The sequence below is a fragment of the Castor canadensis genome, chromosome 3 (assembly GCF_047511655.1).
Source record: "Castor canadensis chromosome 3, mCasCan1.hap1v2, whole genome shotgun sequence".
Taxonomy (NCBI): Eukaryota; Metazoa; Chordata; class Mammalia; order Rodentia; family Castoridae; genus Castor; species Castor canadensis.
This window is the reverse complement of record NC_133388.1, coordinates 5,677,749-5,702,997: the sequence shown is the minus strand read 5'-3', so window position 1 is coordinate 5,702,997 and position 25,249 is coordinate 5,677,749. Positions and strand designations below refer to the sequence as shown.

Below are 25,249 nucleotides of genomic sequence, written 5' to 3'. Positions count from 1 at the left end.
CTGGGGTGTCATCACACATTCAGCTCCTTACTGGAGACCATTGATCTGCCACATAGCCTACCTACGCCAGCCCTTCCAGAACACCACTCCTCTCAGATGAAACGCAGGGCTCCACCCACTCCACAAGAAGGACCATGTGTACTGGACCACCAAGCCGTGGGCCCTAGGGCACTCACTGGGGTCCAGGCTCGGGGAGGAGATGCACTCGCGTATGGAGTCGGAGATGCCCAGGCTGGCCGCTGTGGGCAGGGGGCCAAGCAGGGACTCCAGGGCCAGGGGCCTACTGCCCCCCTCTGTGCTTTCTTCCGCTTCTGAGCTACCGCCACCACCGCCACCCAGAAGGTCCCGGTAAAAGTCCTTGTTCATGTGGCTGGCGGCAGCCTCTAGCTCCTCATCCTCTGCGTCCTCCTCACCCAATGGGCTGGATGTGCTGTCTTCCGCAGAGCCTAGGAACACACGATGCGCAGATCACCTGTCAGCCAGGCAAAAAGCCAGAGAACCCACTGTGGCAGGAACACTCCTGTCAACTGCAAAGTAACTGAGAACACAAACATCACCAAAAATGGGTCTTTCTGCAGCAAAGAAAGTCCTGCCAGCAGACAGTGCTGGGGGATTTATGCACAGGAATGACTTGACCATTCATTCCTCATGCTTTATGCAAAAGCTCACAGGAAATGGACGCTAGGGCTAAGTGTGAAAGCTAGAAACTTAAGAGTGTCAGGAAAAAGGAAGATGCTTGTGACCTCAGGTCAGGCAAAAACATCTAGACATGACACTAAAAGGAGAGCCCATAAAACATTGATCAAATGGATTTTGAAAGAATCACAAATGTCTGCCCTTTGAAAGACACTGTCAAGATGATGAAGATGACCACAGGCTTCTTTGCAGGTCACACATTTGGCAGAGGACTTTATCTATAATATGTAAAGAGCTCACAAACTCCATGAGCCCAACTAAATTCATAGCCCAACTAAAAAAACAGGAAAAAAAAAATGTGACATATCAAGACAGAGGACACTGAATGACAGAACAGCAAGGAAAGGTGCTCAGATGGCAGATGTTGGGAAAAGGGAGGTAAGCAGAGCCAAAGTACAGGGGCTGCCCCTTCATGGCCCACAGAGCAACCAGGACCAACACTACAGATGGTGGTATCAATGGTCAAGAGGACACAGAGGAGCTGGGCTCTCGTCTGCTGAGCAAACCGCTTGCAGTCTCTTAAAGACTTAAATACTGCCTTTCCAGACCCAGCTATTCCACTCTGTGCCCAAGACAAAAGAAATAAATGTCCACAGACTGCACGCAAGGGTCCAGCAGAGTTTAATTTTAATAGTTCAAAATACAATATATGAAGATAAACAACCTCAGTACATTGATGGCCAATTAACACCATAATAAAAAGGACCAAATTATTGAGGGATGACTCAAAACAATCATTCTGAGGTCAAAAAAAAAAAAGAAGAATGCATATTATGTGTATAAAAGACTTGTATAAAACTCCAGAAAATACCACTGATTCAGTGGAAGAAAGCAGCCAAGTGGCAGGGGCAGGGAAGGTGAGGTGCATCGCAAAGGGCATGAGGACACAGAGGCAGCGACAGGTCTGTGTGTCACTCTGACTGTGGCTTCACAGGTGTGTCCACACTCAACACTCAACAGCCAAAACTGCTTCCTAAACACGTGCTGCTTGCTGTGTGTCCACCACACCCCAAAACCTGTGAGGAATTACCAGATGGTGAGCTGAACTTGAAAGACATATGAAAGCACCTCCCCATTTCAGCTGAGCCAGGGTTAGCTCTGCGTGATACAGGAAGGGGAGGGCCTGCTTCACAGGTGCTCCTCTGAGAGGGAAGAGCAGGAAGACTACCTGGAGTGCTAATCCTTCTTGATAGTGTGGAGTGAGGCTCATCTCCACAGGGGTCAGGGTTGCTGTAGGCAGCTCAGTCCTGACCTAAAGCGGCACCCTTCACATAGGCCACACCTGCCCTAGGCTGAGCTGGCCCAGGACCCGGCTGAGGGCATCAACAGAACTGATGCCTAAAGAGGTACCTCTAGAGGCCACCTAAGCAGGTCTCACCCCCACCAACCTCCACCCTGCAGGACAGCAAGCATCCTCTCAGTAGGTTGAACAGTAAGCACTGATGGAGAAAGTGGCACAGCTTTACCTAGGATACAGGGACCTCCTTCCCAAGTGCCATGGCCACTGTGTGCCCAGAAACTGCATCCAGGAGGAAAACAGAGAAAAAGGAGAAGTTGACACGTAAGAGTCCACCCACCCCAGAACTTCACAGCTAACACAAATGAGGAAGAGTGAATAGAATAACAGTGCTTAAGGACAGCTCCTGAACCAACACCAGTTGACAGAGGTGATCTGGAGGATAGAGTGATTAGAGCTGGCAGGAAGGTGAGGTAAGGCAGAACTGCTGACACAGCAAACAGGAAGGCAGCAGAACTGATGAACAAATGTAGAGGCCAGCTGAATGGGCAACCACTAACCTAGCCAGGAAAAGCCAGAAAACAAAACTGCAAATGAAAAAATGATTTAAAAAGAAAACTAGGACACAAAGAAGTCAAAGAATCATAAAATACAACTGTGCTCAATTTTGCCAATGGATGGGCAGGAAAAGGGTGACCACTACCATCAAGTGCTGCCTCCTAGGAACAGGGCAGGCCCATCAGTGGGACTGTCAAGAAAATGGACTGCATTCATAGATGGCAGAAACTCCGTGGCCTTCTCAGACCCTAAAGACATCTGAAATGCTCGCTGCTGAGATAACACCCCTCTGTGACAACACATGGATGGGCATTTCCTCAATGTAACAGGCAAGGGCAAGTCTCCCAGGTGTAGAGCTGGTTTGCAAGAGCTAGGTGGGGACATGCCCCCTGTTGCCTTGAGATTCAGTGAGGTAATAAGGGCAGGGAGCACCAGACTCAAGAAAGAAATTCAGGACCTAATAACTGGTAAAGAGCAGCAGTAGAACCAATGTATGTAAGTAACATTGTTAATTACTCAGAAAACCCAGTAAGTTGAAAACTACTAAAAGCGACAATAGAATTCCTCACACGTAGAAGCAAATTCAGCACACAGAAACAGTTACTGTCAGTAAGCAGCAAGCAGTCACCGGTTGTGGGACCAAGAGGAAAAATGCCACTTACAACAGCCACAAAGAAGGCAGCAGGACCTGGACGAAGAATTGTTAGCATGCAGAGCAGAGGGTCGACAGGCAGAGATGCCTGCTCTCAGGACGAGAAGGGGGCAGCAGGGAAAGACAAGCTCAGTGGCTTTCTCCAACCTGATGGATGAAGCAGAGGGCAGGCTGGGGAGGGGCAAAAAGGTGGTCCTAAAGTTCACGTGAAACAAAACAAGTGTCTATAAAAACTGGAGGCATGAGGAGATGCTCATCTTTCCTTCCAGACTTCCATGCCTGGCAAGGTGGCACTCAGTGGCAACACACAGTGCTGGCTTGACAGGCAGACAGCACCCCACCCCCAACCCCAAGATACAGACAGGTATCACAGGGAACAAAGAATGTGCATCCCACATTGCCCAGAATGTCAAGGAAGGCTGCAGGCACTTGTGCTCTCCTTCTGCACAGCCCAAAAGAGAGTGGTCTAGCAACACAAACGCCCACAGCAGCTCCAAGAGACCCACAGTGAGAACTGGAGGTGCATGGGCAGCACAAGGGTATGAGCACCGAGCACCAGCTGCACCACAGCTATCGTTCACAGCCCCACATGCAGCCTGAGCAGTCAGACTGCTCAGGGCCTTGGAGTGCAGCTGAAGCTAGGAAATGAGAGACTGACCTCTAGAAGCCAAAGACAGAGAGACTCAGGTGCTGAGGAAGTGCACAGAGACATGGTCTGGAGCTGGGCGGGGCGGGGGGGGGGGGAGGCAAGAGATGCCCAGGAGATAGTTGAACACTCAGTTCAGTGTGTCAGAACCAGAAGATGACCAGTAGCCATGGGTGGACATGGGACCCAGAGATGCAGAACTATGTGGCCATGGAAAGGGTAGGGGAAGGGGCAAGGTTGAGAGTCAGCAAGTTTGGGAGGTCTCAGGGTTGCTAGCCTAGAGTTCTGGAGCCCATGATGGTAGGGAGGACTTACCATCCTTTGACAGGCTGGCAAGGGCCCCCTTTGCCCTTGGCCGGCTGTTTTCTAGTTCAATCTCAATGGCATCCTGATAACTGGATATTTCACCTGAAGTAATGAGATAAAAGCAAAAAGTAAGCATAAGTCAACTTTTCTAACAAACTGAAGCATTTGTGTAGCAATGTTGTTAGTTACCTTCAACTTCCTCCAGTTTTTTTGACAGGACTTGTTCAAGCTGAAAGAGAAGAGAGGACATTGGTGAGTCCAATGCCTGAGGGCCTCACCGTCAACTAGGCCATGGGATGTCGTGGATGCATGCCTCACAGGAGGAAGGCTGGAGTGAGCTATGGGCCTGGCCCAACCCTCAGGCCCCTACCTTCCAGACAATGTCACATCTGGCCCTGGAGAGAGGCAGCCCTCCCCAAGAACCCAGAAAGCAGAGCCCCCTGCCCAGGTCTAGAAGTGCGCCTACTGCACTCCCCCAGACTCAGCCCCACCTGGCTGAAGGCAGTCCTGGCCAGTGAGATCAAGGCTACGAACCCAATGACAACATACTGAAAGGAGATACAGCTGCAGCAGTTGCTGCCTTGGGGCAGGAACAGGAACTTTATTCCTTCTCAGACTTTTGGTGTGTTCCAAAGCGCACATTGCTTGTGGAACTCACTTTACATTCTAGCTTTGTGGAGCAAACCAGAACCGAAGCATGGCTGTAGGGATGGGCTCAGTGGGCTGGAGGGTGAGAGGCTGGAAAACAGCTCCAGTAAGGATAATGCTGGGAGGCTCCATACTCAGCATGTCCTCAAGACCCCTCACTCTTGAGGCCCTGCCAGAACATAGATGGAATTGGACCTACGTTGCCAAGCCACTTGCTTGGAACAACAGACATGAAACATCGGAGCTCAAATGCTCTTAGAAACCCAAGTGCTGATGAGAGGGTGCAGGGGAGTGAGCATCGGTGCCACCTGCTTCATCCGCAGTTTCCTCTGTCCAGCTGTGTATGAGGGAGGGTCACATTCCTCTTCCAAGTCTATCTTCATAAACTCGTCGATGGTCAGCTGACTGGTGGGGGTGTCTTCAAATTCTGTCAGCCTAAAACAGATTAGTGAGCAGGGGGCCAGTGCCCTGCAAACCCACTTAAAACTATGTCTGCAAGCAGATTCCCCCACAAGAACCTATTCGCACCAGCCACTGCCATAGGCCAAGTCCCTTTCCAACAACTTCTCCCCACCCCATCCTACCAGGAGCTCAGGTCCCTGAGAGAAAAGCCTATAGCACCCTCACGGCTTTCACACGTCCATCCCTGGGTCCTGGGGGAAGACTTAGAGGCCTGCAAAGGAGGCAAAGCCAGAATCTCCCTCTGCCCGCAGCCTGGACAAGGATTCTGCATTTCTGCAACTACTAACACTTTAAAATCTTATCAATACCTTTATATATTATACAAAAATGCTTAACAGGAGAACTTTATTTTGTGGGGAGGTAGTACTGCAGTCTTACATTTGCTAGGCAAGTAAGTACTCTACCACTTGAGCCACACCCCCCAGTTCTTCTTGCTTTAGTCATTTTTTAGATAGACCTTATCTGAAAAATGACTAAAGCAAAAAGGATTTTTTTTTTTTTTTTTTTTTGGCTAGGCTGCCCTTGGACCACAATCCTCTTACCTATGCCACCCTCAGAGGTATGCACCATCATGCCTGGCTTTTTTGTTGAGATGGGGTCTCAATAATTTTATGACTGGGCTGCCCCTAAACCATGACTCCCAAGTAGCTGGGATTATAGGGCATGAGTCACTGCACCTGGTTAATAAGTTTTTAAAAAGAATTAAATGGGGGAGGAGTCAAAGGAGGGCTATATGTGAATGTGATGGAAGCGTTTCATATGCACGCATGAAAACAGAATAATAAAACAGATTAAAATTATTTTTAAAAGGGGTGGGGGTATAAGAAAGAATAATGAAGGGGTGCATTTGATCAAAGTACATTATATGCATGTATGGAAATATCACAATGAGATACCTTTGTACAATTAATATACACTAACTTAAAGAGAGAAAAAAATAAAGAGAATTAGAGGTTGACTAAAGCAAAATAATTTTCCACCTGCTGCTGGAAGCTGCTGTAACAGATGACCTCAGCTGAAACACAGCCATCAAGAGTCCAGACTTGGGATGCACACATAGTAGCAATTACAAGTCTGTAAGCATTCTGCTCAGTGTCTGGTCAGGGATGTTCTAGCTGAGCTATGAGTAACCCGTCAGCAGCTGCCAAAGCAGGAATACAAAGCCCCTGCCCTGTCCACCCAACTGACTCCCTGCTTGGCCAACCATGCCACTGCTAAACCGATATGGTGACATTTGTTTGATTCTCACTTTCCTCAGGCTCTCAAAGTCCAGAATGGGCCACACTGAACAAGGGCCTCTTGTGCATCAGAGCAGTTTTCTGCTTGCTTCCTGGCACCTGCGAGTCAGGGCATCTCTACAAACCATGCTCCACCTTGACTTACAACAGAATGGGATTGATAGGGTGCCTTCATAGGGTGGCCCTGTGGGGACAGTGGCAACTCCAATGAGCAGTGTCACCCATGTGGCCAACATATGGTGAACTAGAGCACCTACCTCTTCCGTAGTGTGGACTCACATACTTTGACCACACTGATGACTTCTTTGACAGTTCTCCGGAAGTCATGCATTCTGGCTGCAACTAGAAGTGCTAGAAAAGAAAAAGAGGAGTCCATGAGAACAAGAGGGATCCATGGAAAACTCAGCCAGAAATGGGAACTAAGAAAATAGAATTCCTTGTTGTAACCCCAGAGGGTGAGGGCTGACCCTGGGCAAGACGTGTATGCCACCAGAACAGTGACCTCACCTGGTGCCACAGCTTCTAATGGTGAACAGAGGGGGACAAGGTGGTATCCATCTTCCCTAAACAGATACATGGTACTTCGAACTCCTAAACAATGATATTTCCCATCTCATTTTGGCTTGTGGCTGTATCACACTCCACTTTAAAAGTATAAGGAGAATTAAAATGGAACATTTGAGAACTTCATGGAACCTCTCAAAGCACACAAGCTAACTTAGAGGCAACTTGTGTGTGGAACACTGGTTGCAACAGGAGCTGAGGATTCTGAGAACACAGCCTAGGTTGGGAAAGATAAGGGTATGAGGTCACAGGTGCTGGCTGACACATGTTAACAAAGTGGTAGCAGACTGAGGGGGCTTGGAATCTGCAGCACAAATGTGGACATCATTTAAAATGGAAACTGCAGCATTAGTCCTGCTACTAGCTAATTGCAGAAGCTGTTACCTGGCATTCTAAGAGAAGAGGAATATCAGAGGAGGAACAGGGCCCTGCTGGCCAGGGGCCTCTTCTGGGCAGGGGACCGTGTCTACACCACCACAGACAAGACCATGTCCAAGCACTGAAAGTAAAGCACATGGACCATGGTGGCAGCAGCAACCTGAAGGTCCTCACAGGTATGACAGGAATGACCACCCTGCTGGGCCTAGGGGCACCTTTGCAGCCAGGACTCAGCATCTCATATGATGCCACACTGCTTACCACACCAAGTGTGGATAATTCATCATAAGTGGACAGGCCAGGGTCAAGGTCAGAGCTCCTGATTGGTTGCCTCAGCCTCCGAGGTCCTGTACCTTATCTCAGGACCTGCAGAGGCCAATAGGGGAGCAAGTAGATGTCCTTAAGGGTTGAGGAGCCTGCAAGCCAGATCAGTACTGAGCACAGCAGACAACTCTTATTGCAAGGCCCACTCTCAAAACACAATCCACAACCCATGGGCTTAAGTGCTCAAGGATCAAGGCAGAGATCTGGTTATACAGCATTTGCCTAGCATGCAGGAGGCCTTAGATTTGATTCCCAGTACCACACACACACACACACAGAAAAGTATCAGGGTACAAAATGTCATGATGATATCCATCATGTCCAGCCAGTGTGACTGCCAAATGGAGGCTGCCCACCCAGGGGCAGGCCCGGGGACCCCTGTTGCACCTGCTCCACAGAGACCCGAGGGGCGCCGGCCAGTGTGCATCCAGTCCCTCTTCATCCTCTGCAGGAGCCTCAAGGCTGTCATGGAAACCTCATGGTTCTTCTCCCCAAACTCCAGTAGGTGGGCAAAGCGTGGAATGTACAGGCACGGGTCTGCAGCAGATATACCACCTCAGTGTGAATGTACATGTACTCAGTAACTGCCTGGCACCATCCCCACAGCTGGGGCAACCCTCACCCATGTACAGGCCCCTGGGGGTCAGCCTCTCTGATACTCAGTTGGAGCAGCGTGTTCACTGCACCCAGGGGAGCTGCTGCCCTCCTGCAACCAGGATGCCACTGCTCAGGGCATGCACAGCAAAGTGAGGGGAGTTTCCATCCAGCAGCCTTCCCTCTAAGAATGCAGCCTCCTCAGTGTTCTCCAGGATTCTCATAGCGCAAGGACAGGTTAGAGAGCTGGACAGGTGTGGGCTGTGCACACAAACCACCTTCTCAATTTACTGGGTGGCTTTCAGCTCATGCTCACTGTAAGAGGTACACTGGTGGGCACCAAAGTGCTTTCAGAGTCATAGGCAGTACACACATGCATGTGCACACATACACACAACTGCTCCTTATCGGTGCCTGGCACTCTGCTGGGTGCTGAGAAGACACAGATTTATGGAGCACATAACTGGAGCCAGCAAATGTAACCAAGTTACTTGAATCCAGCTCATTAGTATGATGCCTGAAGTGCACTGAAGAAAGCAATTCACAGGGATGGAGAAGATCCAGGGGCATTATCCAAAAGAACCTCACTAAAAAGGGCCACTCAGGCTCAGGCCTGAGGAGGAGGCAGTCAGGAGACAGCCACAGCTGGAAGCAGGCAAGCACTGGTAGATGACAAGGGAGGGCAACAGTGGGTCACAAAGAGCTTAGAGGCACAGGGAAGGAGGCAATCAGGACAGTTCACTTCATTTTCCAAAGACGGCAGGAGAGGCAAAGCAGGAGCACTGAGTGCTCACCAACACCTAGTGGCCCCCTCCCAAATGTCCAACTGGCCTCTACCATGTGTCTGACCTCAGATCCCAGAACCCCTATGAGATCCTGTAAGGGATCCACCCCTGCAGCTCACACCTGTGGTCTCAGCACTTGGGGGCTGATGCAGGAGGCTCTTGAGGCAGGAGTCCAGGAGTTTGAGACCATCATGAACAACATAACAAAACCCTCTCACGGACCTGACCTATACCCCACACTGACTGCTTGGCTATGCACTAGTGGCTCCAAGCTGTGTTGCACCCTCAGGATCATAGCAGCCACACAAGTCTCCAATTCAGCAGCTGTGGGTCCCCATTCCACTTTCCAGGTGAGCAAAGGGCATGAAGAAGCCACATGGCCACCACAGAGTGGACTCAGGTTTGATTCTGGAGCTATAACCCATTTCCACCTTTTTCCCCCTTTAAGATACCATTAGGAAAAAATAAGAAATTGTACTAATATAATCTTATTTTCAATAAAACACAAGCCATCAGAACTAGGGATCAGAGGCATGCTAATAAAAGATCTCATTCTGAACATTCAGGTCTTTGACACTAGTCCTTGAAATAGAAAATTATGTTGGAAAATATTGGTAAAAGCTAGGCTGGTGGCTCACACTGGTAAACCTAGTTATCTGGGAGGCTGAGAATAGGTGGATCAAGGTTCAAGGCCAGCTGGGAGAAACAGTTCTTGAGATGCCATCTTCAAAAATAACTAGAACAAAATGGACTGGAGGTGGAGCTCAAGTGGTAGAGTGCCAGCTTTGTAAGCACAAAGCCCTGAGTTCAAACCCCAGTCCTACCAAAAAAATTAAAAAAAAAAAGAAAGCACTAGAAATAGCCATTTCAAAACTACAATGATGAACACTTTTAACATAGCTCTCTCAAATTTGAGACAGACCTTAGGAAAAAATACTGAAGGGGGAATGGAAAACATTACTATAAGCTTGGTTTTAGTAAATAGTTTATATTCTTTATCCTATAACTGCAATAAAAACTCAAGTGTAATAAAAAAAACTGTACAAATTAGTCAAAAAGAAAAAACATAAACAGTCCCCTCACTCCAAACACTACTGGGAAATTAAAGAACAATCATTTAGATAACACTATAGACTTAAGCACTTTTTATAAGTAAGGATGAAACAAAGTAATGAACTGAGTAGTTAAGTAACAGAAAATTAAAAGTTAACAGAATTATTTAAAGTAGGCAAAAGGGTAATAAAGAAAAATAAGTAATAAATAAGTAATTAAAAGACCCAGAATGGTACTAGCATAAAGACAGACACACCGACCAATGAGACAGAACAAAGCCCTTGCATGCAGGTCACATGATCCTTGACAAGGTCCCAACAAGATGCGAACGATAAGGATAGGCTCTTCAGCAAACAGATGAGGAGCATTAGATTTCCACATGGAGCCTTATCTTGTACCACACAAAAATTAACTCAAAACAGATTAAAGGATTAAGCAGAGGGCTTGAAACTATCAATCCCCTAAAAAAAATTGGGAAAGGTTTAGGACACTGTTGTTGGCAATGATTCAACAAAAGTAAAACTAGATGAACATGAAAGGAAGGAAGAGAAGGAAGGAAAGGAGGGAGGGGTAACCTACAAAATGGCAGAGTATCTGCAAACCATATATCTGATTAGAGGTTAACATCCAAAACACTGGAAAAACTCAATGGCAAAGAAAAAAACTGGTTAGAAAAGGGGCAGAGCTGGGGTAGTACGGGGCCTGTCTAGCATGCTCAAGTCTCAGAGTTCAACCTCAGTAAATAAAGAGTAAATGAGGGTACAAGAAGAAAATGGGCAAAGGACTTGACCAGACATTTCACCAAAGACATGCAAATGAAAAGATGCTCGACATCATTAATCACCAGGGAAATGCAAATCAAATCACAAGATAACAACCCCCTCACATCCATTATCATGGCCATTATAAACCCAGAAAACTATAACAAGTGTTGGCAAGGAGAAACCAACCTGTGCATACAGTTGGTGGCATGCAAAATGGTGCAGCCACTAAGAAAAAGCCACTGCAAAGTTTCCTCAAAACACCAAATGTAGGGCTCCCACATACTTCAGCAACCCCACTTCTAGGTAAAGACGCAAAAAAACTGAACTCAGGATCTAGAAGGTATATTTGCGCCCCTATGGTCAATGCATGCAACCAATCCAGAGTACATCTACGAGTAAATGGGTTATCACACACAGGGGAATCTTATTCAGCCACATTACAACATGGATGGGCCTTGAGGACATGCTGCTCTGCAAAAGAAGAGAAGAGGGGCAGCCTCGCAGCGTGGGCAGCACGGGGCTGAGGGCGTCGCCGAGCTGCTTAGAGTCTTTTTCCAACGAGTGGCATTAGCCGTCAGGTTTCTCTCCAAAACTCGAGCTCCTAAAAGGGTTACAAAGACTACAGCAATGGAGAGTGCGGGGAACGCCCGCCCCTGCAGGTAGAGGGCTGGGAGCCTCCTCCGCCCCTACCACGCAGAGCCGCAGCCTGCTAGACCCGGGCACCGGGTAGGGCGGGGCCTCGGCACCCCCACACCCGGCGGGGAGGGGCCTTGGGCGCGCACCGAGGCGCGCCGTGACGCACGGTGACGCGCCGGCGCCACAGCTGGTACGTGCAGGACGGCGCCCCCTGCGGCCGGGCCGCAGGCTCCGGGCTCCGAGCTCCGGACGGGGCGGGGCGGGGCGGGGCGGAGCGGGGCGGGCGCCGGGCGGAGTGGGCCCCGTGCGGGCTGAGGCAGGCCGCGGGTGCGGGGCGAGCTCCGTGCGTGCGTGCGGGCGAAGGCTCCGCGCGGCCCCATGCTGCTGCCGCTGGCCTGTCTGCACGGGCGGGTGGCGCAGTGCCTCACCTCCTTGCTGGTGCTGGCAGAGCCGCTCCCCAGGCCCCGGCACGGCGCAAGGGCGCGCGGCGCAGCACCGAGGAGCACCGAGGCCGCCCCCGCTGCCCTGTCAGTGAAGATGGCCGCGGAGCTGTACCCGCCTGCCGGTGCGGCCGCCGCCGCTACCGCCACCGACATCGCTAACAGCAACGCCGCGGGCACGGGCAGGAAGGCCAGCCCGCGCAGCCCGCCCCGCCCGGCGCCCGCCCCGCCGCCGCCCGCGCCCGCTCCCCCCGCGCCCGACAACAACAACCCTGAGAGCCCCAACTGGCAGTCCTTCCACCCGACGCTGCGCGAGAGGTGAGCCGCCGCCGACCACCCCGCCGGCCCCGGGCCCGGGCTCGCGCTCCGTACCAGCCGTGTGCCTCTGCCCTTTGCAGGAACGCGCTGATGTTCAACAACGAGCTCATGGCCGACGTCCACTTCATCGTGGGGCCACTGGGGGCGGCCAGGCGCGTGCCGGCCCACAAGGTAAGTAGGGGTGCATCCCTGTCCCCTTGCCGGGCTAGTGGCTGGACGCAGCCTTCCGGTGCCTTCCTAGTGCTGTGGCTTACTGTGATTCTCACCCACAGTACGTTTTGGCCGTGGGCAGCTCTGTCTTCTATGCCATGTTCTACGGAGATCTTGCAGAAGTCAAGTCAGAAATCCACATTCCCGACGTGGAGCCTGCTGCCTTCCTGGTCTTGTTAAAGTAAGTGCTCCGCTCTGGGCTGGAAGGATGGGTGGTTCCTTTCAGACGGCCCTTGGAGGCCTTTGCAGCCTCAAAGGCCACGTGCACAGGAGCCGGAGAGCTCCTTTCCAGGCCAGTCCTTGCAGCCCCCCACCCCCACAAGAGTCCCTACCCTATCCAGGTACATGTACAGTGATGAGATCGATCTTGAGGCAGACACGGTGCTTGCCACTCTGTATGCTGCTAAGAAGTACATAGTGCCTGCCTTGGCAAAAGCCTGCGTCAACTTTCTGGAGACAAGTCTGGAAGCCAAAAACGCCTGTGTCCTACTGTCCCAGAGCCGGTTGTTTGAGGAGCCTGAGCTGACCCAGCGTTGCTGGGAGGTCATTGATGCACAGGCTGAGATGGCCCTGCTATCTGAAGGCTTCTGTGAAATTGACCGTCAGACGCTGGAGATAATTGTGACTCGGGAGGCCCTCAACATCAAGGAGGCTGTGGTCTTTGAGGCTGTCCTGAACTGGGCTGAGGCAGAGTGCAAGAGGCAGGGTCTGCCAATCACCCCACAGAACAAGAGGCATGTTTTGGGGCAAGCTCTCTATCTGGTCCGAATTCCAACCATGACCCTGGAGGAGTTTGCCAATGGTGCTGCTCAGTCGGACATCCTGACCTTGGAGGAGACCCACAACATCTTCTTGTGGTACACAGCTGCCAACAAGCCCCTCCTCGACTTCCCTCTGACCAAGAGGAAGGGCCTCGCCCCACAGAGGTGCCACCGATTCCAGTCTTCCGCCTATCGCAGCAACCAGTGGCGGTACCGTGGGCGCTGTGATAGCATCCAGTTTGCAGTGGACAGAAGGGTGTTTATTGCTGGGCTGGGCTTATATGGGTCCAGCTCCGGGAAGGCCGAGTACAGTGTGAAGATAGAACTCAAGCGGCTGGGAAAGGTCTTAGCTCAGAACCTGACCAAGTTTGTGTCAGATGGATCCAGTAACACCTTCCCAGTCTGGTTTGAGCACCCAGTCCAAGTCGAACAGGACACCTTCTACACCGCCAGTGCTGTCCTGGATGGCAGCGAGCTCAGCTACTTTGGGCAGGAGGGGATGACCGAAGTACAGTGCGGGAAGGTGGCCTTCCAGTTCCAGTGCTCCTCGGACAGCACCAATGGGACTGGGGTCCAGGGTGGGCAGATCCCAGAACTTATCTTCTACGCCTGAGGCTGTGAGGGGCAGGAGAGGTGCGTTCAGCCTGGCCCTTCCTGGGAGGCACACAGTAAATGCAGGGGAGGTACAATGTGCCGCTAACTACCTTACTGACACCATTAAAGGCGTGGCTTACTTGTATCAGCACATCTGTGGAACAGGCCCCATCTCCATGCAGCCAGGGTCTGTTGTGGCCAAGTTCTGGGTATCCCTTGTACACTGGGGTGCATGCCCCAAGCCAGAGGGCAGACAGGTTCAAGGCAGGCCCTGGCTCCCTGCCCAGTGGCACCCAAGAGCTGTGAGTGATTGGATGTTCCTCCCACCTGTCTGGATTCTAAGTGGCTCCCAAGTTTATCTTGAGACCATCCCTTGAAACCCCAAATTGCTGAAAAGTCACTTAAAATAGTTCATCTATTTAAGTAGACTTTCATAATAAAGGTTTCCCAAAATGAGAGCCATGTGTAGATAAGTAACTATAGGAGTTGTGAATTGAGGTGTTCTCTTTCTCATACTACTTAAAAGAGCTTGTTATCCTGGAGAAAAAAGCTTTGGTTCTATGGTTAGAAACAAATCACATCCTGGAAAAGGCCTTCTGTTCTTGGGGCTTCTGCGCAGTGTCTGGGCTGGCCTCCTTGCCAGGGCTGTGGCTAGGATGTTGTGAAAAGCCAGGTGTCAGGCTGCTTCTACCTTCCAGAGCATCAAAGCCCTATTGCAGGAGTCAGATTTGGGGTGGGTTGTGTTCTGCTGCTGAGTACACTGTAAGTGAGGCAGCTCCATGAGGCCTGGCCTGGCCTCCACTGCACACTCCACAGCAGTTGCATTGTCTTGAAAAGCCTCGGCCTAACTTCCAAAGGGAGAGACGGCCCCACCAGCAGTGGCGTGGTCTCTAAGGAGAGGGTGTGGGCACTAGCTCAGGGTGTGTAGCTGCTGGCCAGCACCAGGGATGTGGTCATGTTGATGACAGAACATACTCCGTCCTCTACCCTGGTAATGCTTCTTTACCATGAGGAGACATTTGACGGTCAAGAGCAAAGGCCACAAGTAGGCCACGAAGATCCTTCTTGGTAAAACTCATATAAAGAGGCTGTGGCTGGGCGAGCATCCATCTCCAGAAGCTCCCCTTACCCCTATGAGAGGTCCTTCCTTCCTCAGGGCACCTGCAGTTAGCTGTGTTCCTCAAACCCTGTTAGATAGGCTTCCAATATACATTATGCCCTTTTCCCTCTGTCTACACGTAACAGGCCCTGGCAGTAGGCCTTCTGGATTTGTACCAGAAATAATGCCCCACCCCACCCCACCCCACAGCTCTACCAGCAGATTTTAGAAGACTTTTTTTTTGGTGGGCAGGGGTGACGGGGGGAGAGGGCACTGGGGTTTGAACTCAGGGTCTCACACTTGTTAGGCAGGTGCTGTTACCACTTGAGCCACTCAGCCAGCCCCTAGGAGATGTTTCTTGCTTTAGGGTCTTGCACTTTGATTTGATGGCCTTCTGACTCTTTGGAACAAACACCTTGGCATGCTGGTTTCCAGAGGCCCAGCACTGCTCCTATCTGAGTTCAGCCTACCTATAGCCATTGCATTGATGCAGAGCTCCCAGGGGCCAAGTGGCACCTGCTTGAGCCTGGCATACCCATGGCTAGTGCATTAACACAGAGCTCCAAGGGGCCCAGTAGCACCTGCCCAAGTCTGGCATACCTATGGCTGGTGCATTGATGCAGAGCTCCCTCGCCAACAGCAGGAACGTCTTCCCTAGCACGTACACGTTCACCTGTGGTGGAAAGAACATAGCCAGAAATACAGTGTTTAAGGAAATGTTTGAGCTTTTTTTCCTTTCTTAAAGTGCCTATTTCACTGTTCAGTCTTCAAAGAATCCAATGTCAGGCTCCCTGCTGGCCCATGGAGCACCTAACCCCCACCTTAGAACCTAGTCTCCGCTGGCCTCTGGGTCAGTGGGGTCAGCCTTCTTGTAGGCGCTGCTCAGGACTCCCCCTGTACTATCTCGTCAATTACTGCATTTCCTTAGGAAACCTGTCTGAAGGATACCTTTCAGGGTGGGATCACATAGTGCATGCTGTGCTTCATTCAAAGTCAACACAACACCTGCAGGCAACACTCATGTCAGACACCTCCTCCACCCCAGGCTCCCACTGGTCCAGGGGTCTCAGCCTCTGAGTTCCTTCCATCTTTGTTCCATTGCTCCCACCTCCAGCCCCTGCTCCTTAACTACCCTCTCACTTGCTATGGCTCTCTTCCTTGTCACAGGGTGGGCAACAGGAGGGCTGTCTCAAGAACTAGCAGTTGGTGGAAGGAGCACTATCACTTGTCAGGAAAGTGAGGATCTGCCTGTACACAGAACTCCCAGGCACATCAGTGTGGCCCCATAATGGACTGGGCTCCCCTAAGGAACCTGGCACTTGCCAGAAACATGGGCAGGTCATAGGGAGTATGTTTCTGGGTGGGGTCAGACAGGCCATCCAGGTATGGCAGTATAGAAGATGTGTAGGGCTGGGAAAGCCCAGGTTTCCACTCCAAGCACATGCTAAGGTTTCAGAGTCCCACCCTGCCTGAGTTTGTAAAAGCCTCTCCATTCTTCAGCTCCTTGGGGACCCAACTGCTGTCTTCCTAGAATCCCCAGGGATTCTAGGGTCTCATGGTGTAAGTGGTTTGGCCTCCCCAAAGCGTCCCTTGCTTGATCTACAGGACTCTGGACAAGGCTCCTTTTCCTGGTATGAAGGTGGCACACCCCCACCCCTCCACCCAGAGCTTGTAGACTTCAAGGGACAGGAAATCTAAGGGATGATACACAGTGGGGTTCACATCAGAGGCAGGAGAAAGAAGAAGGGCTTGGGACATGTCAGCTGAGAGCCAGCCTGCAGGGAGGGCTGGGCCTCAGCTTCTATATCCAAGCAGCTGCAGGTTACAGTCTGCCAGTCACCTCCTACCCCTGGCTGGTCAGTTTCCATCTTCTCTGAGGTACTCCTGAGACAACATCATAAGGTGTTCACAGCACACCTTCTGAAGCAGTGCCATCTTCTCAGGAGTTCCTGGAGTCATCCCCCAAACTGCATGGAGTACATGAATGTGTGTGATGTGTGTATGGTGTGTGGCATTCATGTATGATGTATCTTAAGTATACAGGAGTGTGTGCTTCTCCCAGGAGTACCCTGACCCTTGTGCTGGATCACTGCCCCCCCTCCACCCTGCCAGACTCCTCCTGCACATCCCTGTTTAGGCCACTGTAATTTGGTACTGAGACATCTAGGTCCCACTGGAAAGCTAACTCTGACCTCTGCCTGCCCACCTGACTCCTCACCATCTTAACCTTGGGTCCTAGATGGACACACAGTAGATGATAAGACCAGAATGGTGAGGAAGGAGTTCTCTAAACATATTTCAAATGGAAAGTCAAAATTTTGTTTTTGGTGGGACTGGGGTTTTGAACTCAGGGTTTGTGCTTGGAAAGCAGGTGCTCTACTGCTTGAGCAATATTTCCAGTCCATTTTGCTCTGGTTGTTTTAGAGATGGGCTCTTATACACTATTTGCCTGGGCTGGCCTCAAACTGCAATCTTTCCGATCCCAGCCTCCCAAGTAGCTAGGATTACAAGTGTGAGTCAATGGTCCCTGGCTGGAAAGTCAAAAGTTTCAAAAAGCTCTTTCCAGAGATACTTTTTTTTTTTTGAAACAGGGTCTCACTATGTTGCCTAGACTGGCCTTGAACTCCTGGGCTCAAGTGATTCTCCTGCCTCAGCCTCCTAAGAGCTGGAACTATAGGTATGTGCCACCATGCCCAGCTTCTAAAGATGCAAATGTTTATGAGAATTGTTTATTAGAAATGGTCCTGTTTACAGTTCACTTCCCCATGCTTGTGACTGACAGCTGCTTCCCAGGGCAGGTGGTCAAGGCTGGACATGGCTAACCAGCCCCCTCATTTCTCTCTCAGGACAGCAGTGTATCCTACATGCAGCCGCTCTTGTGGGTCTTGGCTCTGCCTCTGAGGGGCTGTGTACCCAAGCAGGTGAGCAACCCTGTGACTGGTACCTGAACTGCTTCTGTATGGCCTGCAGGAACAATGAAGTATGAGCCAGATGGGCCACAGAGTGATTCTTGTATAGCAACAGTTCTAGCCAGAGGGTCTTAGACAATGGGGAGAAGTTTAACCTTTGGGATGTGCAGGAATCAAGAACTAAGTGAGAATCTACAATCAGAGGCTCGCTGCCAATTATAATCTTTAATTAGTTTCCTCAAAGTAGCCCTTGCCAGACCTGGTGAGGTCCTTGCTGATGTGTGCATGCCCTGCATCCAGATTAGGTGCAGAAATGTGTCCCCAGAATGCCAGGCCATCCCTAGCCCTATCTCAGGGGAACAAAGGAACATGATTTGGACTCCTACAGGAGAAGCCAGCCTTGCCCAGTCCTCACCTGCCAGGTACCCTCATACCAAGCCTGTTAGCATGGCCCTGCCATTTGAGGTGTCAAAGGTCAAAGCAAAGTATGAGTGTCTGTGCAGACCATGCAGCTCTCCCTGGCCAACACAGGGATCTCAGCCTTTACTGGCTACCTTCTTCTATCCTGACAGGCTGACTGGTTTCCTGTTTCCAAATCTATGAAGCCAGAGCTGACTGGCATACCTCCTTTGCCTTCAAGAGGTACCCAAGCCACTTATGTAGCCGCATGACCCTGGCTCTGGCACCAGTCTTTCCTGGTAAGTCACTGGGTTAGAAACCAGGTCATATGGCCTTGCCCTGAATCGAGCACAGTGCTATTGAAAGGTGGAGTCACTGGATTATCACAATTCCAACAGGTTATTTTTAGCTTGACCACAAAATATTTCAGCAGTAGCTGCTGACATACCATTTATAAAGAGGACAAAAATACAAGGTACCATCTGACTCAAGTGGAGTCTAACTGCTGTTCACTATTGGAGGGCACTGAGGCCTGAGCAGCAGAAGCTGGAGCCTTGCCTCTAGGCTCTCAGAACCCCTGGGGGACATCTAGATCTGGATAGAAGAGTTCCCTTCAATTTGAAATCCATGGCATCTTTACACTCCAGACACCTTTGTTTTCAATGACATTTCTCGTTCCTAGTCCTCAGTGGATGATTGCCATGGACCTTAGGGCCCTGCCACAACCCAGGGTGTTGAGGACTTAAGTCAGCCTCCAACCAGCTCCCTAGAGAGCTTTCAGTGGGGACACACTGCAGGGTCTTGATGCTCCACCATCGTCCCAAAATATTTAGTTGTTTGGAAATGAGCAATGCAGCAGAAAATGCTTTCCCTGTACCCAGAAAGCAAGTGACTATAAACAGACTCTAAGTATGAGGCTTTTCCATAGTTTAAAATACAAGCACAGGGTTCCAATTTTCCTTTGTCTTTCAAAGACCCTCTCTTGCCTAGGACCAAAACTCACATGGGTCTCTTAAGTGGTTGTAATTCTGGGCCACAGGGGCCCTGAACAGCACAATGACAGTAAGTTCTGCCAGTAGCTGTCTGCTCCCACCACTGCAGACCCTGGCTTTCACCACACAGCCTCTCTACCCTGCAGAGAAGCCTTTCCGCTACAAAGGCAGCACAGACCTGCCTCCAGGTGTGTGGAGGCTGTGCCCCAGACACCCTCTCAGGTGGGGAAAGACATAAAAATAAAAGCGGTCTACCTGGAGCAGGTCGCTGAGGTCAAGGAGCATATCTGCAGCTGGAGTTAAGGAGAATCTGCACAGAAGCTACCAGGGCCACATGCTTACGGAGCAGGCAGGCACCTTGCTGTCAAATCTAAGCCCAGCATCTGTCCAGGAAGGCTGTCCAGAACCTCTGTTGCTCTAGGCACCGAGGGAGTGGGGAGAAGGGTCAGGGAACCAGAAATGGGGCTTCAGCTCCCACATGCTTGCCCAATCAGGTGCACACCTCACAGAAGGTCCTCTGCCCCAACAGAACACAGACACGTGCACCATGCTCACACTCCATTTCTCAGCACTTACTTAGCACCTGTCAGGTACCAGGCAGCATCTTGATTTGGTACACACAGACTCCCAAGAGAGGGACGCAGGTGTAGCAAGGTAGTGAATGCCCGTCCAGGCCACAGGATGGCTGAGGGAACCCTTATATGGGACCTGTCCTCACTCTCAGTAGATGAGTAAGCAGAACCAAGAACATGTTCCTAGTGAGTTCAAGCTCACATGACCCACTGGTGAGGGTCACTGTCAGTAAAGTATATCTAATGGCAAACTGTGTGCTTAACATGCAAAAGGCCCCAGCATCTCCCTCCACACACAAATTCATCCCATTCATCTGCTATTGGCTTGAGAAGGGACTAAGAAACCCTCATGATGCTGAGTTGGAAGCCCAGAGCAGGTGTCCGGGGGAAAATCTTCAGGACCCAGATGTGCCAGGGAGGAGCAAAGCCCATGATGACACCCTAACCCCAGAGTCACAGGAAGCAAAACATAAGCTCCAAGCTCTTGGAGGAAAAGACATTTCTTAGGGAGAGGTTTCTTTTTTTTTTCTTTTGTCTTTTCTTTTTTGGTGCTGGGATCGAACCCAGGGCCTCAGGCATGCTAGGCAAGCGCTGTACCACCGAGCTACATCCCAGCCCAAGAAAAGACATTTCTTAATCCCAACTGGCACCTACTGCACCATAGAGCGATAACAATAAGACTGACGACACTGTGGCAGAGACCTACAACTGCTGAGAAGAACTGAAAGAAGATAGAGAAAAGCAAAATCAAAAGAAAAAGGAGGTAATCCTAACAGCAGAAATCAAGGCCATTAAAAACAGACAACAGAAAAAAGTGAACAAAGACAAAGAGTTGATTCCCAACTCTGTAAGTGTAGAAGACAGTAAAAAGACCTGTGTTGGCTGGGGTTGAGGGAAGGAGGTGACTAGGTGGAGCACAGAGGGTTTTAGCAGGACCCTAATAAAGAACACTGTAATGGTGGACACAGGTTAAACACACTTGTGTAAGCCCACACCATGCACAACATAAGTAAACTGGACTCAGGATGAAGATATGTCCATTCTGGTTTCCCAGCTGTGGAAGGAATACACCAAGTGGCCGTGGTGTTACATGACTATGAATGATCCCAGCTCTCAGGAGGCTGAGGCAGGAGGATTGAGAGTTTGAGGCTAGGCTGGGCTACGTAGTGAAATCCTGTCTCAAAAAACAACAACAACAAAAAAAAAACACCATAAACCATACTGCGGCAGATCTTGACCATAGGGAACTGCACTTCATACTCGCAGCACAGTTTTCCTTTAAGCCTAAACTGTTGTTAAAAAGCAAAGCCTATTTTAAAAATGATGATAACAAGTCAGGTACTGTGGTCCATACCTGTAGTCCCAACACTCAGGAGACAGAGATCAGGAATATCATAGTTACACAGCCAGAGCTGACAAAAAGTGAGTGAAACCCTGTATCGACCAATTTAAAAAAAAAAAAAAAAAAGGCTGGGTGTGGTAAGTAGAGGAATCATGATACAGGCCGGCCTCGGGGAAAAAATGTGAGACCCTATTTGAAAAATAACTAAAGCAAAAAGGGCTGGGGGCTGGGTGCCTGTAGCTCACGCCTGTTATCCTAGCTACTCAGGAAGCAAAGATCAGGAGGATCGCAGTTTGAAGCCAGTCCAGGCAATAGTTTGTGAGACCCTATCTTAGAAAACCCATCACACAAAAAAAAGGGCTAGTGGAGTGGCTCAAGTGGTAGAGCACTCGCCTAGCAAGCACAAAACCTTAAATTCAAACTTCACTACCGCAAAAATAATTAACTAAAATAAAATAACATAAAGGCCAAAATAAAGCTTTTATGAACAGAAATTTCATGAGGAGAAACAGCTGACACACATGAAAAGAACTTGACCACGGCTGGGCATGGTGGTACATGCCTGTGATCCCTGCTACAAGCCTAAGTAGGAGGACAGAGGTCCAAGCTGGTCCCGGGCAAAAAAAAAACATGAGACTCTACCTGAAAACTAAAGCACAAAGGGCTGGGAACATGTCTCAAGTGGTAATGCACCTGCCTAGGAAGCACAAGACCCTGAGTTCAAACCCCAGTACTGCCAAAAAGACAACACACACACACACACACACACACACACACACACACACACGCTACATCAGTGCTCACAGAAACAAATGCGAGGCACTCACAGCAGTATATCAACTGCTGGCAAGGACACAAACAGCCTCAGCTCACACACGCTGCTGGTGTGGAGGTGTCTTAGAAAACTAAGTACACTCCTACCTTCTGACCTAGCTGTTCCACTCCTAGGCATTTACCTAATAGAAACAAGTGTGCATCCAGGAAGACTTGCACAAGAATGCTCAGAGCAGCTTCATTCATAATGGCTAAAAATTGGGACCAACCCAGCAGTTCATGAATAGAAGGACTGACAAGCTGTCATATGTGTACACAGTGACATTACTCAGTGCAAAAGTAACGTGAACGAATACAAAGCATGCCACTGACAGAAACCTGATAGTAAAGAGCTCAAACCGGGCAACTCCATCTATAGGATGTCCCAGAACAAGACAGTGAGTCTGTAGTCGAAAGAAGAGCATAGTCACAGCCTCTAGGGGCCTGAGGAGTGTTCAGGGATGGTGATGCTGCTGTTGCTTGAAGACAGTGGAGTACACAGGTACACATTTGCCAGAAATCATCTAATAGTATAAGTGAGACCTGTGCATTTTGTTTTATACCAATTTTACCTTTAAAGGAAAAAAAAAGGATTATAAGTGATGAACCTGAATCAGGCAATTGCCTTCCTCTGCAGGGCTGGTGGAGTGGGCAGAGGGCCTGCAGCTTGCTTTGAAATATGTCAAAAATAAGACATTGAGGGATGGAGAACTAGGGGAGAGAGGCAATCAGAACAGAGCAAGGACAGCTAAAGTGTTCACTGGAAATACAAGTACTTCAATTTTGTGGGGTTTGAAATCTTTGTAATAAGTTAATGGGACAGATTGTGTATATTTTAAAGGAAGATTGGAATTAAAGTTTAAACCAAGTCAAACCGATGACTTTATTTTTTTTCTTTGGTGGGCCTGGGATTTGAACTTGGAGCTTCTTACTTGCAGGGGCTCTACCCACCAGGCCATCTGTAGGGGTTTGACAGAGCATGTGAATCGGTCTGTGGCTGTGCCACCACACTACCCTGGCACCATTGTGGCTACTGCTGGGAATGGCAGGGAGAGGGAAGGTGTCAGCTCCTCTGTGAGGAAGGCAGAGGAAACATCTGGCTGACCTCACTGTACTTGCTGGAAGGACAATTGCAGACAGAACCTGATTTAAATTGAAAGACATTCTCTTTTAAGTGTTAAAGTTTACAGATTTTAATAAGACAAAACTAAAAAGAACATGACGTTTCTTTACACAGCCTCATATATAAAAGTTTCCGTTGATTGGAAGTGTGGCTCAAGTGGCAAAGCACCTGTTCTGCAAGCGCAAAGTCCTGAGTTCAAACCCCAGTCCCACAAAAAAAAAAAAAAAAAGAAAGTTTATGTAGATGGTGCTCAAAGAGAAACTGCCCTTTATGTACAGACCAACAAAGAGGTGTGTCCACAACAGTTAGCACATGAATGGGGCCAGTGGAGTTCCTACACAAACCAGCATGACCCCAGGCCCCAAGGGAATGGAGACGACTACAGTAACAGATATGCATCAGGCAGAGGAGTGAAACCTCCACCTACCTGAGGATAACTGGCCCAATACCTACCACAGTCCACTAACTCACCTTTCCCAGTGGACAGCTCCATTTGGCACAGTTGTCCACAGCCCAGCCCACAGTGCGATCTAGATCCAGAGCAGGAGCCCCCAGGACACCCCAGCCAGCAAAGGCCCCAGCATGCCGCAACCTGACCTACACTCACTGGGCAGCATCTACGACAAGCAGCACCCTGCCACCCACTGTCTACCCAACACTCACACCACCGTCTGCACAGCTTTGATGCCTACTGTCCATACAACACTGCCACCCACTGTCTACACAACATTCACACCACCGTCTGCACAGCTTTGATGCCTACTGTCCATACAACACTGCCACCCACTGTCTACCCAACACTCACACCACCGTCTGCACAGCTTTGATGCCTACTGTCCATACAACACTGCCACCCACTGTCTACACAACATTCACACCACTGTCTGCACAGCTTTGATGCCTACTGTCCATACAACACTGCCACCCACTGTCTACACAACATTCACACCACTGTCTGCACAGCTTTGATGCCTACTGTCCATACAACACTGCCACCCACTGTCTACCCAACACTCACACCACCATCTGCACAGCTTTGATGCCTACTGTCCATACATCACTGATGTCTGTTATCTGCAAGGCATTGATGCCCACTGTCTATACAATTGACACCTGCTGTCTGCATGTCATAGATGCCTATTGTCTACACAACACTGACACCACTATCTACACAACACTAATACCTGCTGTCTACATGGCTTTGTTGCCTACTGTCTGTCTATACAATACTGCCACCTGATGTCTACACAACACTGACACCTATCTGCACAGCATTGATGCCCACTATCTACACAACACTGACAACCTGATATCTACACAACACTGATACCAGCTGTCTGCATGGCACTAATGACTACTGTCCATACAATACTGCTCCCTACTGGCTACACAGCATTGATGGCTGCTGTCTATACAACACTGATGCCTGTCTGCACAGCACTGATGCCCACTGTCTACAAACTGACACCTGCTGTCTCCAGAACATTGATGCCTATTGTCTACACAACATTGAAGACTACTGTCTATACAACATTATGGCTGCTATCTGCACAGTGTTGATACCCGCTATATATGTAACGCTGACACTTGCTGTCCGCACAGCATTCATGTCTACAGTCTATAAAACACTGACATCTGCTGTCTAACATTGATGCCCACTATCTACACAACATTGATACCTACTATTTACATAGCACTGATGACTACTGTCTGCACACTGAGCCTGTTACTTACATGGCATTGATGCCTATTGTCTATAACACCTGTTATTTATACAACACTGATGCCTACTGTCTACACAGCATTGATGCCTGATGTCTACACAACTGACACCTGCTGTGTACACAACCCTGACACCTATTATCTATACGACACTGACACTTGATGTCCACACATTAACGCCCATTGTCTGCACAATATTGATGCTAGCTGTCTACCCAGTCCTGACACCTGTTGTCTATACAACACTGATGCCTGCTGTCTACACAACACTCACACCTACTGATATCAGTACTGAACAGCACTGATGTCCACAGTCTACACAACCTGTTGTCTATACAACACTGAAGCCTGTTCTCTGCACAGGATTGATGTGTATTGTCTACACAGCATTGATGCCAGCTGTCTGCACAATCC

The 25,249-nt window shown here is 49.7% G+C and overlaps 2 protein-coding genes across 9 annotated transcripts in view; one reads left to right on the top strand and one right to left on the bottom strand.

Annotated features, from left to right (window-relative positions):
• Nucleotides 1-25,249, bottom strand: part of Brf1 (BRF1 general transcription factor IIIB subunit) — a 55,779-nt gene that overhangs the window by 8,979 nt on the left and 21,551 nt on the right. For 3 of the 8 annotated variants that reach the window (XM_074067010.1, XM_020159508.2, XM_074067016.1), the window contains exons 4-11: nucleotides 19,519-19,550; nucleotides 15,564-15,636; nucleotides 8,097-8,246; nucleotides 6,701-6,794; nucleotides 5,052-5,178; nucleotides 4,285-4,324; nucleotides 4,105-4,197; nucleotides 177-446 (exon numbers count right to left, since the gene is read on the bottom strand). In XM_074067010.1, the coding sequence (XP_073923111.1) occupies nucleotides 177-446; nucleotides 4,105-4,197; nucleotides 4,285-4,324; nucleotides 5,052-5,178; nucleotides 6,701-6,794; nucleotides 8,097-8,246; nucleotides 15,564-15,636; nucleotides 19,519-19,550 (879 nt within the window). Of the gene's footprint in view, nucleotides 1-176; nucleotides 447-4,104; nucleotides 4,198-4,284; nucleotides 4,325-5,051; nucleotides 5,179-6,700; nucleotides 6,795-8,096; nucleotides 8,247-11,091; nucleotides 11,623-11,969; nucleotides 12,106-12,353; nucleotides 12,577-15,563; nucleotides 15,637-19,518; nucleotides 19,551-25,249 lie in introns of those variants that run through there. The other 5 variants (XM_074067012.1, XM_074067011.1, XM_074067014.1 and 2 more) reach the window with 5 other exon arrangements.
• On the top strand, nucleotides 11,823-14,320 carry Btbd6 (BTB domain containing 6). The gene is made up of 4 exons (XM_020159513.2): nucleotides 11,823-12,299; nucleotides 12,380-12,470; nucleotides 12,572-12,690; nucleotides 12,851-14,320. Exons 1-4 carry the CDS (start codon nucleotides 11,920-11,922, stop codon nucleotides 13,881-13,883), a joined length of 1,623 nt encoding a protein of 540 aa, XP_020015102.2. The 5' UTR covers nucleotides 11,823-11,919; the 3' UTR covers nucleotides 13,884-14,320.

Excerpts from the sequence above, each read along its gene's own strand:
- Btbd6 (XM_020159513.2), top strand. The coding sequence starts at position 11,920 with ATGCTGCTGCCGCTGGCCTGTCTGCACGGGCGGGTGGCGCAGTGCCTC. Across the intron at positions 12,471-12,571 it reads GGCGCGTGCCGGCCCACAAG|TACGTTTTGGCCGTGGGCAG; the intron begins GTAAGTAGGGGT and ends TCTCACCCACAG. Across the intron at positions 12,691-12,850 it reads GCCTTCCTGGTCTTGTTAAA|GTACATGTACAGTGATGAGA; the intron begins GTAAGTGCTCCG and ends TACCCTATCCAG.